This window comes from Piliocolobus tephrosceles, chromosome 16, assembly GCF_002776525.5.
Source record: "Piliocolobus tephrosceles isolate RC106 chromosome 16, ASM277652v3, whole genome shotgun sequence".
Classification (NCBI taxonomy): Eukaryota; Metazoa; Chordata; class Mammalia; order Primates; family Cercopithecidae; genus Piliocolobus; species Piliocolobus tephrosceles.
Genome location: NC_045449.1, coordinates 76,636,539 through 76,649,267, shown reverse-complemented (window position 1 = coordinate 76,649,267; position 12,729 = coordinate 76,636,539). Strand labels below are relative to the sequence as shown.

The window sequence follows — 12,729 nt, the reverse complement described above, 5'->3', positions numbered from 1 at the left end:
CACCGAGCCTGGGAGTGCGGCAGGCCACACCACCGAGCCTGGGTGTGCGGCAGGCCATACCACCGAGCCTGGGTGTGCAGCAGGCCACACCATCTATTTTAAGTGCACGCTATGGTGTTTACACAATGACACTGCCCAACGACGCAGTTCTCAGGACTAACCCCACTGTTAGGGAACACATGACTATTTCATGACTCACTCAGCATTTTAAAATGCTCTCAGCAGCCCACGTAGTGACCTCACAGCCATAAACAGCCAGCAGCATTACAGTATTCCAGCTTAAACAATTCCCCATCACCGAGCCTTCTGATTGCTATTCTGAGCTCATTCTGCACAGCCCAGCTTTGCATGACAGGGTCCAACGACTGTGCTCACGTTCAGGCGTGTGTGACCACCTCTGGGGTGCGCCCCTCACCCAAAGGCAACAGTTCCCACAGAAGAGAGGAGCAGGGAGCCCACGCACCTCCCAAGGCCAAACAAAAGCTCGCAAAAGCCCTTTATTAATCGTGAACCACCAAACAGAGATAAGATGCTAGAAAAGAGGTTAATGATCCATGGCCAGGCACAGTGGCTCACGCTTGTAATCCCAGCACTTTGGGAGGCTGAGGCAGGCGGATCATTTGAGGTCAGGAGTTTGAGACCAGCCTGACCAACATGGCAAAACCCCGTCTCTACTAAAAATACAATAAGCTGGGTGTGGTGGCTGCACCTGTGATCCCAGCTACTTGGGAGGCTGAGGCAGAAAAATCGCTTGAACCCCAGAGGCGGAGGTTGCAGTGAGCCAAGATTGTGCCACTGCACTCCAGCCGGGGTGACAAAGCAAGACTCTGTCTCAAAAAAGAAAAAAAGAAAAAAAAAAATTCCCTGTTAATTTAAGAATTTCAAACACAGGAAACCTACAAGATCTAAAAGGATTAGAATAAATGTCTAGGGCCAGGCACAGTGGCTCACACCTGTAATTTTAGCACTTTGGGAGCCCAAGGTGGGTGGGTCGCCAGAGGTCAGGAGTCCGAGACCAGCCTGGCCAACATGGTGAAACCCCATCTCCAATAAAAATACGAAAGTAGCCAGGCATAATGGCACGCACCTGTACAAGTCCCAGCTATTCAGGAGGCTGAGGCACGAGAATTGCTTGTACCCAGGAGGCAGAGGTTGCAGTGAGCCAAGATCGTGCCACTGCATGCCAGCCCAGGTGACAGAGACTGTCTCATAAAGAAAAAAGGAATCAACTTCTAACAGCAGCAAAAATACAGTCACACACAGCAATCTCCACAACATCAAAAGAAAACCTGTGAACAGGAAAGATGAAGAAAAGGGAAAGGGAAGATCAGCCTTATAGACAGAACCCAATTTTAGAAGTCTAGTCCCTCCCAAATACAGTTCTGTTATCATTTATGCTTTTACATAAATTTAACGATTTCTCAATTACCCAAAAAACATCCGTCATGCATCTCCCACTTGCCCAACGTACTGATACATAAAAGATGCAAGAGATGGCAGAGCACAGTGGCTCACGCCTGTAATCCCAGCACTTTGGGAGGCCGAGGAGGGCGGATCACGAGGTCAGGAGATCAAGATTATCCTGGCTAACACGGTGAAACCCCATCTCTACTAAAATACAAAAAAATTAGCCAGGCCTGGTGGCGGGCCCTGTAGTCCCAGCTATTTGGGAGAATGAGGCAGGAGAATGACGTGAACCCGGGAGGCGGAGCTTGCAGTGAGCCGAGATGGCACCACTGCACTCCAGCCTGGGGGAGAGAACGAGAACCAAAAAAAAAAAAAAAAAAAAAAAAAAAAAGATGCAAGAGTCACAGTTCCCGCCACAGAAAGCCTGAAAACAAACCAGACAAAATACAATTGTATGTAGCTCCCAAGCCATCAAGCAGCGCACGGGCTCAGCGGCAGTGGGAGAGACCACGAAGAGCGGTGGCTTTGCAGGGACCTGAAGGGGCACTGGCCTGGGTAGCGGGGGGCTAAGGCTCCAGCGTCTCAAGTCAGAGAGGGGCCTGAGCTTCTCTGCAGTGCAGGTGGGGGTGGCACAGCTCTGAGCCCAGCAGGAGGAGGAAGATCCACCAACCAAGAGGCCAGGGGATGTGGCTATCCCCTGTGGACCCCGTGTGGAAGAGAAAAAATGCAACACAAAAAGGTAAGGAAGGAAGAACGGGCAGAGACAAGGACAAGGCTGTGCTGATGCCACATCTCCCGGATGGCGCTGCTGACATATGCTGGGGGCAGCAGGGTGCACAGGGGTCCCATGGGCTGGCCACCTGAGCAGCTCTGCCAGGGCATAAACAAAGTGTGAGGACGGAGAGCATGGCTGAGAGCCGCCTGCCGCCTGGGTAGCCCACGGAGGCCAGCAAGCCAAGCAAAGACACCAGGACACACGGCGGGGATGGGGAGCCCCAGGCGTGGGCCACAGCCTGAGCCCTACTGTTTCTGAGGCCAAGATGAGGCCACCCTTTACCCAGGCCACAGGCTTCCGAGGCCACCCTTTACCCAGGCCACAGGACAGCAGGTGTGCTGCCAGCATCAAGGGCACAGAGGCAGCATGGGACGGAGCCTGGCACTCCATGAATAGAAGGCTCACACCCTCCACCAGCACCTTTACTGCAGCCGACGGCCACAGGAGAGGCAGGAGGGTAGTCGGGGAGCCCAGCGCCTCCAGAGGGAACATTTCACAGAGGGAAATGGCTCCCATCTGGACCAGGCGGCAGAGCGGGGCAGACTCAGGATGACATAAAGCAAAGAGCCACGTGCTGGGACGAGGACCCCCCAGGACAGGGTGGCGGCACAGCCACGTGAGAACAGATGAGCAATGAACCAGGCAAGGAGACATGTTAGAGCCACATCTACACAGACGGGCATGAGTGGACAGCGGGAGGAACACGGTGTCCCAGGGATGAGCCCGGTTCCTGGGCCGCATGCATGGACAGCAGCACAGAAGCTCCGGTTTGTTGCTGGGCTCCCGAGTAAACAGGCCAAGAGGGGAAAGGGACGGTCCAACGAGTGTGACCTGGGACTTGCAGGTTCTGAAGCGTCACACGTGTACCCAACAGGTCCACAGGAGGAGGGTTCGAGAGCCAAGGAAATCAGAAATCAGGACATAAAGTCAAGGGTGAATCAGAGCTGAGATATCAACAGCCAGGGCCAAAGCCTGAGGGACGTCTGCCTTAGAGGGAAGGTGCCTCTAAGGTGACTGCGTGGGCAGTCAGGCATCACGGGCCTGTGAGCAGGGTGAGGGCGGGGCAGGTGAGGGGCAGGGGCACCCCATCCTGCACAGAGGCCACAGGCCAGGATGACTGGGGCACGGGCCACTGAGACCCAGCTCTAGCCCACTCAGCACCAGCCCAGCCTGGCGCACCATCCAGCTCTCTGCCTGTCTGTTCCTCATCTAAGAACTGAGGGGGGTGAGGCTGGTGACCCACCCAGCCCCCTCCCCGTCTAGCACATGACCCCGCGCCAGGCTGCCTGTGAGCGCAGGTTGCGCCACCTGGGCAGGGATGGGCCAGGGCTGACAGGAACAAAGGCGTGCGGCTCACCACGCAGGTTTCTGTAAGACTCACACCACTGTGCCCGCCCCATGTAAAATGCTGAGCGATGGGAAACAAGTCACAGCTGCTGCTCCAGGTCTTTACTTGACGCCACGAGGAAACTGAACCCGTGTGGCCCGGGGCACCTCGTTTCACCCGAACGCTACAGGAGCAAGATCTCTGGAAAGTACCCACATTCAGACGGCTCCTGCCCTATTTCCTCCATCCAAACCCTTGCCCCAAGAGAGCACCACAACTAAAAAGGACCACGTGGTCATCTTCCTCTGGCCTGAATGGAACAGTAGGGTGCTGTTCTCCAAATCTGAAAAGAAATCACATTCTAAATGAGAAATGTTTTAGATAATCAGCTGTCTTCTTTCACCTTCAAAGACTGTGACTGTGCTAATTAGCCTCACCCCAATCTCCGCGGTGAGAGGTCTGCTGCTTCCCTCCCAGGTGGGGCGGGTGTTGGTGCTCACCCTTGCCTCGGGTCACAGGAGAGCCGGAGTCAGCAAAGGGCCTCAGCAGAGCTCACAGAGGCTCGAGCCCACGCACTCTGGGCCACAGCCACTCCGACCTGGGGACCTGACTGCTTTTATTAACTATAAAAAAGCAGAGTGGCTTCAGCGCCTCTCTTCACAAGGGCCTGGCAGGAGCTAGGGTCGAGGCTGACGGTGCCAGTGTTCTCTGGCTTTCTTGGTTTTTAATGCTGTTGTTTGTGACTATTTTATCCTTTAACAAGAGTTGTGCTTTTGTCAATGATAAAAATAAAAAGAAACCGCACTGCGAAGGGGACACTTGAGCCTAACAGCCGATAAGGGGAAGAGCATCCTATTACCACTTCCATTGTCAACAGCCCCGTCTCGCAGTCCGAGTCCCCTGCCCTGCCGCCGCCTCCCAGCCATTGTGAGAACACACAGGGAGAAACCCACGTCATACAGTCAATGGTCTTCCAATCAGAGAGTGCACAACCAAGAGAGCACAACTATCAATCAGCAAGCAGAGTCACACCTGCAAATGACAGCCATTTTCCTTTTCGTCAATTTTTTTTTAGATGGAGTCTTGCTCTGTCGCCCAGGCTGGAGGGCAATGGCACGATCTTGGCTCACTGCAACCTCTGCCTCCTGGGTTCAAGCGATTCTCCCAGCCTCCCAAGTAGCTGGGATTACAGGTGTGCACCACCACGCCCAAATAATGTCTTATATTTTTAGTAGAGACAGGGTTTTACCACATTGGCCAGGCTGGTATCAAACTCCTGGCCTCAAGGGATCGACCTGCCTTGGCCTCCCAAAGTGCTGGGATTATAGGCATAAGCCACTGCACCCAGCCCATTTTCCATTTTTAATGTGTTTTTCTCCTTCCTTGAATTTCCTCAATTTGCATTAATCTTAATGCTTAAAGTGGGACTAAACCAAAGGGTGTTTTTAAAGCTGGAGTGCAGGGGCCTTCCAAGGAAATTACATTGCCAAACACTAGCTTCCCTCCCACAGGAGTTAAAAACCCTCACTGCAAGGGAACTATGCTTCGAGGGAAATGAAGATCAGATCCTGGTTTCGATGGTACTTGTTGAGAGTTCACCTGTTTCGCCCACAGTAATGAACAGGTGGATGACAATGAAGCCAAGTGCATCAAAGGAAACAGATGAAACCCTAAGCAGAATACACCTGCAAGTTTCATCATGCACGGCGGGCACCCGGCCTCTGCCTGCAGCTCTGCCAAGCCCATGGTGAAACCTCCCGCCCGCTCAGCACGCAGCACGACTTCCTCCTGCTGGGGCAACCTGGATCAGACCAAACGGACCCTTCAAAGAGACAGAAGGAAACAACACGCATGGCTCTGGAAAGACTCGAGATTCTCCAGCAGCCACCCAGGGCTTCAGACGCTCTGGAAGGGACATGCAGGCCCCAGGAGCTGCCAGAAGCCCAGCCCCGCCAGGCGTTGCTCCACGGCAGTTTCATTCAGTCCCTTCCCAGGGATTTCAGCCGGCTGCGTCAGACAATTACTCACTCTCGCTGAGGACAAAGCTGAATAGCTGTGAGGTGCTGTTGCCAAACTGCCTGGGTGCTCTGCACCAAACAGCAGGGACAGCACGCCTCACTCTCTGCCAGCACATGCTGGGGGGTGACTTAAGGCTCGGCTTCCTAAGCCTTTGAGAAAACCTTTTTACACCTTGGGAGGAAGGGGCAAAGCGAACTTCTCTCCACCTCAGCGTGGAACTTGGAGATGTCAAAATAAAAAGCCCTTCCCCACTCCTGACTGGTTTGATTTTGCTACAGGAATTCCCACCTGTCCCAGCAGCTAGCAGGGGAATGGGGCAGTGAGCTGGCCCCCCCCACCCCCCCTCTGGGTATTCCAAATCCAGGCTGTGCACCGCGCACCTCCCACCTTGGGATGGAAGAACAGAAAACTTGGGAACAATCTAGAGAAAACCAACAAGATCATCAAAAAAAAATAAAGCACCAAACCTGCAGACAAAGAAACTGAGTAACTAGACACACGTGGCCACATGAACTTCCCAAGCCAAGAAGGACTTGGAGCCCTGTGCCCAGGGAACACCGCCAGGATGCACCGTGGAGCCCTCCGAGGCAGCCTGAACGCAGTGGCCCACAGACCCTCACCAGGAGGCTGCCTCTCCCACAGCCAGCCTGGCCAGGAGCCGGTGTGCCTCACCTGCCGACAAGTCCCTGGGCAGCCACAGCTGGCTCCAGCCCCAAGGCTGGGGTATCCTGCTGACCCAACAACATGGGGTGGGGAGGAGAGAAGGGGAGGCTCCCAGGCCAGGCTGACGAGAGCTGCAGGAGACCCCTAGAAGCCCGTCAAGAGTGCAGATTCTTGACTGGGCAAAGGTGGTCTCAGACACTGACTGGACAGAGATCAAATGTGCCCACCCTCCCAAAGCAGCATCCATGCTTGGGGCAGGGCTAACAGCCTACCCTGCAGAGCCACCGGAGACAACTGGTGCTCGTCACATCCTGTTAGACCTCCCACGTGCTCTCCTGACTGAGACGCTTTCCCCACAGCACTGAGTTTTATTAGGGATTTCATTAAGGTGAAATTTCTAGGGATGAGGAAATCCTAGTCAGAGGACAGAGGAGCCCAGGAAGCCTCCTCAGATCTTGTGAGCCACAGGTTCTCTGGCGGGAGCGCCACATGGTTCCAGGTGCAGATTACTGTAAAGATACGGCTTCGGCCCCAGGGGCTGGTAGGCTGGGTACTTCTTCCCCACCCAGAACGTGATCAGGAAGGCTGTGAAGCTGAAGAGCTGCTTACACGATATTCCAAGAAACAGGTGCGGGGGACGTATCCACATGGATCCTGACACACACGTAGGTGCCAACATTGTCAGTTCGCCGGTCCAACCTCAGGCCAGGTGGTCCCAGTCACAGCATGGACCCCTCCCGCTGCGATGGGTCAGACAGCTGCGGCAGTTGCCACACCCCATGCTACCAGCCAGGTAAGGCTCATGGTCTTCCACACGCATGTCATACTTCTTGGTGGTGGCAGCCCATTCTTCTGGGGTCTTAGGGCCCTGAGAGCACATCCTTGGTCATGTGGGAGGCTATCCGTGCACCCAGCATCACAACATGAAGGTGAAGCTACCGGAATCCCAGGAACCCCACGCTGGCCACCGCCATCTTCCCCTTCTTCACGTTTCCTCAGTGGGACTCAAGGCAAAAAAATGAAGAATCCAACTGCACCTAAACTTTCAAATTAACCATGTGTATCCACCACCTTTACCAGAATTGCCTAAAACATGAATGCACATTCCCTGAGGATCCATGGACCAACATGGGCACATCTGAGACCTGCATCCTCCCTGCCCTACCCCTCCACCCCCGCACCCTCCAAGGCCAGCCTCAGCCTGCCCTGACCTCCACAACAGCAATAAATCCCCTTTAGACAGCAATGAATCCTCTTTAGACATTGAGGACGCTGCCCCAGCGTGGCCAGAACGAGGGGCACCTGGGGACACAGATGGCACATCTGTATCTGCAATGCCCAAAAATGCCTGGCACAAGCAGGTCCTCTATTTCATCAGTACGGCAGGTATGCCACCAGAAAAATCTTTTTAAAAAGACTTCAGAAAGATGGAAACATTCCAAATGTTGTTTAAAATTTTATTAAAAACTAGTGTTATGTACCCAAGGGTACTGAAAGCATTAAGTTGTGTTTGTTTTGTTTTTTCTCCTGGCAGAGTCTTGCTCTGTCGCCCAGGCTGGTGGCATGTTCTCGGCTCACTCAATCTCTGCCTCCCAGGTTCAAGCAATTCTCCTGCATCAGCCTCCAGAGTAGCTGGGATTACAAGCCTGCACCACCATGCCCGGCTATTTTTTGTATTTTTAGTAGAGATGGGGTTTCACCATGTTGGCCAAGCTGGTCTCGAACTCCTGACCTCAAGTAATCTGCCTGCCTCAGCCTCCCAAAGTGCTGGGGTTACAGGCGTGAGCCACCACACCCAGCCTGAAAGCATTAAGTTTAAACAAAAACTTGCACATGAAAGTTGTTAACAGTATAATTTGTAACAGCAGAAAATACCCATACACTGGCACACGATTAAGCCATAAAGGGAACGATGCACTGACAGCACCTCAACATGGATGAACCTTGGACACGTCGGGCTCAGGGAAGGTCAGATGCAGAAGGCCGTGCAGTGTACGACTCTGGTGAGGTAGGATGTCCACAACCAGCAAGTCCACAGGGACAGAACATGGATCCACGGCTGCGGGGGCTGGGGAGCGTGAGGGAGGGACTGCTTGGTGCGATCACGGTTTCTTCCAGGGTGATGACAGTATCCTGAAGTGCACAGCTTTGTGAATATACTAAGAACTACAGAATTATTTCCCTTAGAAGGATCAATGACTTGTGATATGTGAATTATATCTTAACTTTTGAAAACTGCTGAATCTGTCACATTTATGTGGAGGTTGACTGGAGGCCTGAAGAAAACAGACATCACTTGGGAAGAGCACAGGCTCCGGGAAACAGGTCTGCAGTTTTCTCTCACACGTCTGAAACCTTCTCTTCATCTGAAGGGCTGCCCTCCTGAAGACCATGGCAGCATGACCGGGAAGCAGCAGACATTGAGGACACTTCCCAATTCCCCCTCAAGAAATGTACGCCCCCACCCCAGGTTATCACTCCCATGGCCCCCACCCTCCACCCAGCTGACAGCCTCCCACTCCCCGGCAGAACCTGCCATGGCCAGGACGATGCCGCGGACAGGAGGACGCCGCCGCGGACAGGACGCCGCCGCGGACAGGACAACGCCGCCACGGACAGGAGGACGCCACCATGAGGTGGCACTCGTCATCTGCCCTAAAATGCACTCCAAAGTGTCCTTCTAGGCGTGGAGGCTCAGGCCTGTAATCCCAGCACTTTGGGAGAATCACAAAAGCAGGAGGATCTCAAGGCAGGAGGATCATTTGAGGCCAGGAGTTCAAGACAACCCTGGCCTACATAGCAAGACCCTGTCTCTATAAAAAATATATTTTAAACAAGAAGAACAAAGTGCCCTGCTCCTTAGAGGGACCACAGGCTCCACAGCGTGAGACAAGAATGAGAAGTGCTCTCAAAGCCTCACCTGCTGTCATGAAAGAAAGAGAGAGTAAGGTGCTGAACCCATTGCGCCAACGGCCACAGCAGGCTGCTGGCTCCCCCTCCAGAAGTCTCATTCGGGAGCTGCAGCCTCCAGAAGGCTGACCCAAAAGAGGCTTCACCCTCTTCTGAGACTTGATCTTTCCTCCTCGTTAGCACAAGAAAAGGTAACACAAGAGATAGCCAGAGCGAAAGGGAGGGAAAGGGTTGGCAAAGGGCTGCAGCCAGGGCACCAACCAGACACCTACAGGCAGAGGCCAGGGTCTGCGTCCAAACAAAGCAGTCAGGAACATCCAACCCAAGCCCAGTGCAAAGGAACAGCATCAAGTTTCAACTCACCCACCTTGTTTTATTAGAGCTCATTCAATCTCTGCACTTTACACAGGAACTAAGCAGGAAACCAGGTGCGGAGAAGCCTACCCCGGGGAGCCCCGGCTGCATGGCACCACTGCCCTCTGCTGGCGACAGGTGGGGCTCCAGGCCCATCCACCAGCACCAACACAGAAACCAGCCCGGCCCGAGGCAGGACGCACAGCAGTGGGAAAAGGAAACTGCCCCTTAAGACCCTGGCGCAGTTAAATCAATCCCACGGGGTTCCAATGACATCAAGATGGAACCACAGGTAACATCACTCTGTGGTCCCCATGTAAGGTGTCATTTCCCTGCTATCTCCACGGCCCCTGCGGGCAGCACTTACCAGGGCCTGCAGCATCCCGTCCATGGTGATGACCCCCTGGAGGGTCTGGAAGGAGGAACTGGCCAGGTTGCACAGGCTCCAGTCCAGGAACTCAGCCATCTTGCTCCGCTTGACATCAGGACGTGTGATAAATCTGCCAAAAGGAAATAAAAACACAAGCTACAGCTCAACCAAGGCCTCAGCACTGAGACCTCACCCACGCCTCACCAGCCCACCCCACACACACCCCCTCCTTACACCCTCCCACCTCACACGCCTTACAGCAAGACACCAGCTCTGTACCGAGTCCTGTCCTCCTCCAGCTAGTTCCTCCTCTCTCCAACCCTAGAAACCAAGTCACTGCCCTGACCAGGGCCCTCAGCAGCCAGTTCCCCACCACAACCTCTCAGGTTGCACCCAGGCCTACTGCCCATCCCCTCCCACCTGCCCCCACCATACCCCCCAGTTTTACCTGTCCCCATTACTGCCAGGGAGCCCCTGCCCACTTCTCAGCCCCTCCCTCCTCCCTGGACCCAACTCTGCATCCCTTAACCTCAGGACATCGTGCCCACGTGCAAGGCTTGGCCCCAAGCCCCTTGGACCTCCCTCTCCCGCACCTGCCATGGGTCGTGTGCACAGGTCTGTTTCCACAGCCAGCCACTCGTGTAGCCCCATGAAAGTCTTCCCAGCTGGACTCGGCCTCATGTTCCAGGGAGTGCTCACACTCCCTACCCCTCTTGCAGCCTGGCCTCAGCAGAGGGCACCCTGAGCACACAGAGCTCCCAAACTAAAAAAAGGAAGACCCAAGTCCTCCTTTTTTTTTTTTTTTTTTTTTGAGATGGAGTCTTGTATTGTCACCCAGGCTGGAGTGCAGTGACACAATCTCGGCTCACTGCAACCTCCGCCTCCTGGGTTCAAGCAATTCTCCTGCCTAGCCTCCCAAGTAGCTGCAACTACAGGCGTCCGCCACCATGCCCGGCTAATTAGCCCAAACCCTCCTTATTTCTTCACCAGCAGTTCACAGACCAGGCCCCCAGCTCTGCCTCCATGACTGAGACTGGCACTGCCACTCAGAGAACAGACAAGGCTCTTCCCTCCCACAGCTGACACTCTGGAAAGAAATGGCAAACAGCTGGGGACTTCCAAAGTGTAAAGAAATGTCACAAAGGAAATGGGGGGAGGGCATGGCCTGATTAGAGAGAAGACGGGAAGCCAGAGAGCTCAATGAGGGGGGCTAAAAACCTGGTAGGAAAGTGCTGCTGCCCAGGGAAGCTGGAGAGCCAGGGGCCAGGGCAGAAGGGAGCCAAGGGAACTCAAGAAATGCAAAGACAATGTGGTCGGAAGCAGAGCAGCCACGTGGGAGAGGTGCTGGGGGCAGGACCAGTACTGGCCAAGCCTGCCCGCCTCCTCTTCAGGCCACGCCGACAGGTCTGACTGGCATCCTGGCCACATCTTTATGGGTGGGGAGGGAAGGAGAGGGCAGTGATGCCAGGAGGGAGGCACGAGGTGCTCCCTCAACAGCGACGAGGCCACTTCCCAGAAGGGACACTTGGGCGGGCCAGGAGGCGGAGGAGTCCACGTGGGGATGCCACACGTGATGCCCACGAGACAGCTATGTGGAGACTCCAGGCAGGGCGAGATGTGGAAGCCGGAGCTGCCAGGCGACGACGCCCACCCTCCCTCCAGCACCCATCTCATCTCCACTGCAACTTCAACTCTGGCCATCCCACCTTCCCGGCCATCGTTCCAGCGCAACCATCCGATCGGCCCACACGAGAGCTGGCGCCACACTTCCAGGATCACAACGCTAACACACAGGAGACAGCCACGCACGTGCCGTCCTACTCTGTCATGGCCCTCCCAAAACAGAAGTGCTGCCCAGCTGAGAGGATGGCTGGCACCTGCCAACTGCTCATAACAGCAAGGATCTCTCCCCCACCACTGTCCCTGTGGAACACGCTTAGGGAGGGAATCATTACGAACAATGGGGAAAGAAGTCCCTGCTTCCAGAAAGTAAAGAATCATTTGGCTGGGCACAGTGGCTCACGCCTGTAATCCCAGCAATTTAGGAGGCTGAGGCGGGTGAATAGCTTGAGCTCAGGAGTTTAAGACCAGCCTGGGAAACATGGTAAGACCCCATCTTGGCTGGGCGTGGTGGCTCAAGCCTGTAATCTGAGCACTTTGGGAGGCCAAGGCGGGTGGATCACGAGGTCAGAAGTTCGAGACCCGCCTGTCTCGCACCCCATCTCTACTAAAAATATTTAAAAATTAGCTGGGTGTGGTGGGGCATGCCTCTAATCCCAGTTTCTTGGGAGGCTGAGGCATGAGAATCACTTGAACCCAGGAGGTGGAGGTTGCAGAGAGCCAAGATTGCGCCATTGCACTCCAGCCTGGCAACAGAGCGAGACTCTGTAAAAAAAAAGAAAAAAAAAATCTCTACAAAACAATACAAAAATTAGCCAGGCATAGCCAGGTGCAGTGGCTCATGCCTATAATCCCAACACTTTGGGAGGTCAAGGCAGGTGGATCACCTGAGGTCAGGAGTTTGAGACCAGCCTGGCCAGTATGGTGAAACCCCATCTCTATTAAAACTATAAAAATTAGCCAGGGGTGGTGGCGCACATCGTAATCCCAGCTACTGAGCAGGTGGAGGCAGGAGAATCGCCTCAACCCAGGAGGCAGAGGTTGCAGTGAGCCAAGATCACACTCCAGTCTGGGCAACAGTCTGGGCAACAAGAGCAAAGCTTCATCTCAAAAAAAAAGAAAAAAGAAAAATAAATTGGCTGGGTGTGGTGGCATGCACCTGCAGTCCCAGTTACTAGGGAGGCTAAGGTGGGAGGATTGCTTGAGCCTCGGAAGTGGAGGTTGCAGTAAGCTGTGATCATGCCACTGCACTCCAGCCTGGGCAACAGAGGGAGAGGGAGAGGG

The 12,729-nt window shown here is 54.4% G+C and overlaps 1 protein-coding gene across 1 annotated transcript in view; it reads right to left on the bottom strand.

Annotated features, from left to right (window-relative positions):
* Positions 1 to 12,729, bottom strand: part of TBCD (tubulin folding cofactor D) — a 180,027-nt gene that overhangs the window by 141,952 nt on the left and 25,346 nt on the right. Inside the window, exon 6 of the mRNA XM_023194085.3 lies at positions 9,823 to 9,981. Within this exon, the coding sequence (XP_023049853.2) occupies positions 9,823 to 9,981 (159 nt within the window). The remainder of the gene's footprint in view (positions 1 to 9,822; positions 9,982 to 12,729) is intronic.